Here is an 8220-nt window from a genome sequence, read left to right on the forward strand (position 1 = left end):
TCTCACGTTGAGGTCATATCCTTTTATTCCCTCTGTCCACCCTCTTAATTGGATGCACAGGAACAGTGAAATGGCCAGAGGGCAATGGGAAAAGACAGAGGAAGGTCACAAGACAGCTTATTAATCTACCTCTGAGTAACTGTTGAGAATTCACTACAAGTGCAGCAGTCAGTCCCAGTGCCACCTTTCTTTTGGGGTGCAGGAATGAGGAGGAGAAAAGAGAGAAAGTGATTACAAAATATATACAGAATGCCTGCTTCCCAGGCAGACCACCAAGGATGGTCACTCAGGGACCCGTGAGACTGTATTTTCACTCTTGTGTTTTGGGATTTGCTAGGATTACACCAAACAAAGCTGTCTGGATTCTGTAGACTAGAGGCTAGAAAACACATCCTAACCTTTGAACAATAAAAATGGATGTGAGGCTGCCATTTCCAAAGAACAATATTCATGACTCTTCTAAGGAGAATTAATACACAGGGAGATAGCTTTCATTACACAGGTCCTCGGAGGCAAAATATGAGAAAGCCAAATCAGATTGTCTGGTTCTGGCCCAATGGACTTGTGCAGAGTCTGAATTTGAAGAGTCCTCAGTGTGGAGCCAGAGGGACCCAACCCAGCCAAGTGGTGGGTGTTCGGGCTTTGTTCCACTTCAGTCAATGACTCATGGAAACTGCCTACTAATATGAATCTGAAAACAGCCTAGCGCCAGTTTAACCATGAACAGGCTGTTTATGGTTTGTAAGTGGCAGGTGTTTCTCCTAAAGGCAATATGGAAGAGAAGCTGTTTCTATCCCTCCAAGAGAACCAAAGTCCCATTCCCACTCTAAGCTGCAGAGGTGGGACTTTCAAGGACTAGGTTTCCCTCCTTTAAGCTAATGTAGTTTCCAGAAAAGATGGACATGGCCAAGCCCCTTTATAGCTGAAATAATTCCCAGCACGAGTCTGTCTCAAACAGTACCAGAAAAGCTGACAAAGTCAGAATCCCTCGATGTGATGTTTTCACAATATGAGAAAATGAAATTATGGGAAGGATTTTACTTAATTCATTAGAGTCCTTTAATACAGTGCTTAACTATTTTTTTTCAATTATTTGTGAGGTTTTATTGAAACACTGAGTATTTTGCAAAAGGAAAAGTATCAATATCTCTCCCTTTCCCCCTTCAGGATTAGCACTGTGGTCTGTTCTCTTGCAACAAATAGTGGTCATTCTCCTTTACCCTCAGGATTCTTGAAAATGTCTCAACGTTACTGAAGAGGAAGCTTAAGTGAGACGTATTTTTCCATGCTATATCCCAATTCAAAGAAAAGCCGAGATCTGATTTTGCGGTTTTCACTGCCTTTCATTGCCAAATATGAGAAATTGTCAGAGCTGTATCAGGAATGAAACTGGAGAATTGAAGGCACGAGTCTACATCCGGTTTTATTCCTGTTTGGCAACTCACTGGGGGTCCTCAAAGCTCCAGGACTTACATACATTTTCTAAAGAAGGAAGAACGCTTGCTAGTCCCTTTCAGCAGCCGGATAATGCAATAAGCAAAAGGAAAAACTATGAGGGGAATTTTATTGCCACATTAATTGGCCCCAAAGAATTCATACACCACCCGTAGGGCATGGCAGAATGGAACTCTGCATGTTTTCAACTGCCTGTATCTTTTCCTTTTGGGTTCCCCATACCAGCTCCCTTTCATTTGAAGGCACGGGGGGGCAGTAGGCAGAGGTGACATAATGGCGAACATCTTCTGCTTATTCTTGAGGACATGAGACAGACTTGCTTTATCCTGAAAGCTGCTGTGCTGTTTGTTGAGTACCCAGTGAGGATGAAGTTTGGGGATGAAAGCTTGATAAATGGACCAAATGCTTATGCTGTGTCCAATTACTGCTGTTCAGTATAAATGGCTTTTTCTCTTCTATTTGCATTTAAAGAACCATATGGAGGGTTGGTTTTGGTCACATAAGAGGCTTTCATTAAATGAGACAATTAGGATGATAGCAGGGATATTAATATTTTTTTTCATGATGACTGTTTCAACTCCCTGTTTGGTACTATACAGTTAGATTATGCACTGTTCTTGTAACGATGTCTCCCAATTTATTATAGGCAGCTTAACTTAGTTTTCACTTTCTATGCTGCCAGCCTACTCAGAAAGAAGATATTTTTCAAATATGCTTTTTTTTAAAAAAATGTTGACTTAGATATAAATGGCAATGGTTTATAGAATGTAAACAAACTTACTGCCTTAATGTTGCAGGTGCAAGCACTCCCTTCTACTTGGAAGTGCTGGGTGACGTCCTAAATTCTGAATGAAAGTAGGGCCTGTACCTGGGATGAGGTGTCTTCTGTGCTAAAGATGTCAGGCTGCAGATCAGATGTGGTCCCCTGCTAGATTTTATTACAGAGGAAATTCATTCCCTCAGTTAGTTACAAAGAAGAGCTTACAGCTTTCAAATAGGCACATCACCCCTGGTAGCAAGGCTCTGAGTAAAGTAAAAGCTTTTGTTATCTGGAATTCAGTGTGAAAGGGAGTCCCTTATAGGCCACATATAGTCAGAACTAAGCCCACTAAGGCAGACTCCAGCTTTAAGCACTAAGCGCAAGTACCCTTGGTAGCCCTTCCTGCTGTTTGCAAGTCCTCAGGGCTCAGACACAGCCTCAGACCTGTGCCTTCAACCATTACCGTTATCTAATCTTTTTGTTAACTGATTGAGGATTTAGACGTTACTATTCCCTAAGCCATCTGTATTTGAATACTGCTTTCAAGCACTAAAGAAAGGGTGGTATCTTTCAATTCACACTGTACACCAAATCACTTTTCCTATTCAAAAAATGAGCCCTGTGTTGCAACAGGATATAAAGACTTATAGGGCAGAATTTTATCATGGCTCTCAAGTCTCTCCTCCTCTTTGTACCCCAAAAAAGAAAATAGACGGCACTACGACTATTTCCAAAAATTCTCAAATCTAACCTAATTTCCATTTTTAGCTTAACATGGTCATTAGTTTGAAGATGTATTTTGAAAACTGAGATTCTACATAAAAATTCGGTGGGTCACCCATATATACCATTATAAGTTGGCCTGCGTCCAGCTAGTGAAATTGCTAAAGATTCATGTTCCCAGTTCTGCCCTGGCTTCCACAAAAGGAGTGCAATTTTAATTGGGGATGGAGGACAACGGGGATAAAAAAAAGTCTCAGAAAAAACAAATTAATCACAGTAATAAAACAACCCCTCAGGGGCTCAGGCGAATAGAAAACATGTAGGCTCAACAAAAGAAAATTGAACTTAATAAACTATTACTACTCAATGAATTTACATGAATAAATCTATACAGCTGTCTTAGCACGTGGTATTTACAGTTTATCTGGACTCTTTCAATGAGAGTTCCAAAGGAAAAGATGAGGTCATTGAGTCTACATGGCTTAGGACAAATGAATTGAAGACACAGGATGATTCTAAAGTAAATTCCTAAAATTGAGAGAGTAGATAATCTTATCCACCCAGTATGCTGCATCTTTATGACACCACAAAAAAATAAGTCTTATTTTTCAGAATTACCTCAGTCCAACAGAATTTGAAAAGCCTGTGACAAAAGATTCAGTGCATAAAAAAGTAACAATGTGAAGCATTTAAGACCAGCATAATAAACACTCACTTCTTTAAACATTTTTCAGAGAGAAAGGAAAAAATTGTTTTGTTTTGAGCCATCCACTTGAATTTCGAGATGGCTGTTTTTGCCAAATGTTCTTTGTTCATTTCAAAAAAAAAAAAAGATTTTTTTTTTTTTAATCAAAGACACTCAGGACATCAACTGTTGCTATGAATTCTATTTTCTAGTACTAACAATGCTCCCTGAATTGTGTGTGCATTTACCTGCTGGTGTCCAAATGTACCAGCATTATTATGAAGAGAAATGGGTCACACAGATCGGGATCAAAATAATTTCGAAAGGGAGGTATGGAGATAACAAAATGGATATAGGGTGTAACAATTTTTTAAAAAAATCCTGATGCATTTGCACAAATGTAAGCTATAAAATAATCCAGCTATCTTTGAGAAATAGCCTATAGCATTAGCACTTTAGGGTCTTTTGTCTATTAATTATCCTGGTGTAGACAGGTAAGTACAGTTTAGTAGGATGTCTGTTTATCACAAAGGCGACTGAATCATTTTTAATAAGGCTGATAGGCTCCTATGTGTATCTATTAAAATTAAGTGGAATTTGAGATTTCTGTGTTGCTGCGTGTACTTGTATAAATTCAGAGCATCAATCTGAAACATGCTTTGGGGAGGACATTTCACTTGCTGCAATATGTTCAGAGCTCCGTGCCAAGGGAGAGTTCTGTTCCTGCCTCTTTGATCATTTAGCTTCCTGTAGCCCTGGGTGCCTAGTCTACACACCAGGGCATTTGCAAGACTTCTTGGAACCAAGTGGCTGGCTAGAATCATCCTCCAGCTCTGCTCTTCTTCCTCTAGGCAGGTGTACTTACAACACCTTCACACCGTTAACGGGATTCATGAATATTTTGAACAGTGTTTTAGGACAAAGACTCATCACAATCTCCAAAATATAGTCTGTATGCCTCTCCTAAAGTTTTGTTTTTGCGTTTTCATGCCCAGATCTTCCTCTCGTGTCCTGAAATGTCCAAGCTCCCCAAACAGTTCCTGAAGATAAAGGTCTCAGAGTGCTTGGGTCAGGACATGTAGCTTGGGGACCCAGCAACTTCGACCCTCTAGGTGCTTATTTTCAGATGCAGCACCAAGCAAAAGTTTGGTCCCATCTTTGCTCACATTACGTCTGGAAATCTAGTTTGGGTGATAAGACAACATAGGACACGACCAGCACTGTGACTACAGGCCAAATCTGGCCCAGCACCTGCTTTTCTATAGCCCCAGAGCTAGTATGGTTTCAGGAGAATAAACCAAACAAGAGTGATGTGGTGTGACATGTGAAAACTGTATGACATTCAGATTTCAGTGTCTCTAAAGTTTTATTGGAACACAGCCACGCACATTCACTTCTGTATTGTCTATGGCATTTTCCCACTCCTCTGGCGAAGTTGAGCAGCTGCTGTAGAGACCAGATGTGGCCCCTACAGTCAAAAATATTTGCTAACTGGGCTTTAAATCGTGTCAGCCTCGGTATAGAATAAAGGGTAGCTTTGGGGTTAACAGGATCACAAGGATTCCCGTCACTCCCACAGATACTAGTTCGTTGTTGTTCAGCAGCAAATACAAAATATAAACCCTCGATAATGTGACAAGTCTGTGCTTCTTTTTGTTTGTGCTTCCAGCATTATTTTTCTCTTGAAATGACAATGGAGAGCATGAAGAACTATTTCCCCCATGCCAGGAACAAACGTGTATCAATGCTCCTTATTCTCATAAATTACATGGAAAGAGACTGTCACACAGCCCACCCAGAACCCACCCAGTCTTGAAGTTTTTACCTCTTAGTTATTCCTCCAGTTTGTATTCTGCCTGAACATTGGTCGGAGTCGTACCAGTTTATTTATAGACCTGGAGATACAGCAACTTTCCCCACGAACAGCTCCCTGCAACTAGGAGGAAGTGACAGTATCCAAAACAATGTTTTCAATAAAAGGAACTAGGATCCGATCAACTATAGAAGCAACATTCGCTTTGCCATTTCTATTAGTGTAGAAATAAAAAACTGTATTTGATTCCAGGGCCAGCCATGGAGCGGGCAGCAGTGGGGAGAAGGAAGGAAAGGGCAGATAAAGGGAAAAGAAACTGGAGGGAATATTTTTAAGCTGGCCTTCTCCCTCTCTCAACTAAAGATTCAGATGTAGTGGAATGTATTGTGCCCTGATATTTGTGCTACTTGGCAACCAGTCAGCTTTAAGTAGTCTCTTAAGACCTTTGAATAATATAAGACTTTATTGACTCACAATTACTGCGTGTATGTGTGTGTGTGTGTTGCTTGTAAATGATAATGTGCCCTTAAAAGCTTGTCTTCTCTTCCTATTGCTCTTGGCTACGAGTCTACTTTATGAGTACATGCCAAGTCTCGTGATGGAAAGTCATACCATCCTCAAAATAGGCAATTCTTGGTTGACTCTGGAAAATCTTTCCAACTTATCAGCATTTTACCCCTGACATTTCCATCCCTGCTGTAAAAGTACCTCTGAAGAACTGTGACCTTTCATCCTTTGTGCTGTCTCAATTCTCATCATAGTAAAGTTATTGTCCAAAAGGTTATCATTTGTTTCACTGAAGATCCCATATCATCTGAAACAAGCTCCTAGCAATCAATTACTCCGTCCATGGCTATTGAATAAATATCTGTCATAGTATTATGCTAAGTGCTGCTGGAGAATCAGAAAATGATTAGCTATGACCCTTTCAGGTGTCTGGAATCACACTGAGAAGGCGGAGCTCACACACATGGAATATATGAGCATTTTAATCACATGAAAATTTAAGCAGAAGCAAAATAAGAGTTCTGCAAAGAAATAAATTACTTTGAGTAAAGAGGACATGAGAATTGTCTACAATCCGGGCATTGTAGAAGTCTTGATAAACAGGGGGAAGGGGGAAAGCGGGCATTTCCTAATGAACAGAATACACTGGATGAATGCCAGAAGCAGAGTATTACCTATGCCAGCATTAATGCTCAGAGGACGATACTGAGGAAAAAAATATATATCGCCATAGCTAGGTTGAGACCAGACCAAGGCAGGCATTGAAAACAAGTATAGAGTAAATACCTTATGATTGAAGAAATAGAATACAGGGTATATTAGAGAGTTTGGAGACATAAAGAGCTATAAGGCTTTTAGCTGTGATTCAGTTGTAAAATGACACAGCATCAGTTACATACAGACAACATGTGTACATATAGCTGATTCATTTTGTTGTACAGCAGAAGCTAACATAACATTGTAGAGCAATTATACTCCAATAAAGATGTAAAAAAAATTAAATACAAATAGTATGAATGGAGAGGAAGAATGAAGCTGATGAATTTGTCAAAAAGAAAGAAACAAAGAGAAGACTTAAAAATAAATGTCCTAGTGTGAGAGATCAGAAGGTTAGTTGTCACTACTCCTGGAATATTTGTTATAGTTAGAATAGGGGCCAATGGGACGCATGGCAACTGTATCGATTCCTGATGCACTGAGTTTGAGGAGGTGGAAAGATATCTAATTGGAGCAGTTCTGAGGTCATTTAAAGATCTGTGACTAGCTCATTATTAACCTGTAAGACAGGAGGTGCCAATTTAGACACTGTCCACTTGGAGTGGATAACTATTCCATGTAGTATACGAGCCCAAGAAGACACAGATGAAATCTTGACAGCCCTTATGTGTACCATGGGAGACAGAAAGAGGGGTCAGATATTTTGAAGAAAAAAAAAAAATAGGAATAAGTTTTATGGTTGCATAAGCTAATGAAATAGAGCTTTCCAAGATGGTGTTCAAGGGAAAAATACACGTACATATATACACACACAACTCAAGGAAAGTAAGGACTAAGAAAAGACATGGAGGATAAGAAAGTCATCGGTAACCCTCCAAAGTACAGTTTCAGGTGAGCATTGGGATACAAACTGGACTGTCTCCAAACCTGCCTTAGTGGAGCTCTTTGTTCCTATTGTAATAATATCTGTACAATTCATTTTTAATTCCCTTATAGTGATTAGAATTTGTTCCTTTATTTCTGTGTTTACTTTTGTCATTTTGTTTATTTAACTCTGTCTAGGAATTTATCTTATTTTGCTACGCAAAGTAGCCCATCTGCTGTTATTTTGAACCTGTGGGAAGCTCGTCATCAGCACGATGGTGACCTTGACTCCCTGGCCTGTGCCCTTGAAGAGATTGGGAGGACACACACGAAACTCTCAAACATTACGGAATCCCAGCTCGATGAAGCCGACTTCAACTACAGCAGGCAAAACGGTCTCTAGTTCACTTCCTCTTATGAGACAGAGTGACGGCCAGCTTCGGGACATTTGCTTTATTAAATGGGAAAGAAAGAGGCAGCTTTTTGCCCAGTGGCATTTGGGGAATTCAGCCTTCATTTACAATCAGTGAGCATCCTTGATTGAAGAAATTGCATTTTATGTAGGCAAAATACGTTCATCAGGAAAAGTACAGGCTCTCTTAAATATAAGAGGGCTCTGCTGTCTCCTCTGAATCCACACTCGGGTTCACATTTGAGGAACTTCTCAGATTTGGAGTGGCAAGGATAAAAGTGAGG

General features: G+C 40.0%; 1 protein-coding gene across 2 annotated transcripts in view; it reads left to right on the forward strand.

Annotated features, from left to right (window-relative positions):
- The window catches only part of UNC5D (unc-5 netrin receptor D), a 571153-nt gene extending 563226 nt beyond the window's left edge, over positions 1-7927 (forward strand). For both annotated transcript variants that reach the window (XM_057697245.1, XM_057697246.1), the window contains one exon: positions 7723-7927. In XM_057697245.1, the coding sequence (XP_057553228.1) occupies positions 7723-7927 (205 nt within the window). The remainder of the gene's footprint in view (positions 1-7722) is intronic.
- Positions 7928-8220: the final 293 nt, after the last annotated feature.

The sequence above is a fragment of the Hippopotamus amphibius genome, chromosome 10 (assembly GCF_030028045.1).
Source record: "Hippopotamus amphibius kiboko isolate mHipAmp2 chromosome 10, mHipAmp2.hap2, whole genome shotgun sequence".
NCBI classification, from domain to species: domain Eukaryota; kingdom Metazoa; phylum Chordata; class Mammalia; order Artiodactyla; family Hippopotamidae; genus Hippopotamus; species Hippopotamus amphibius.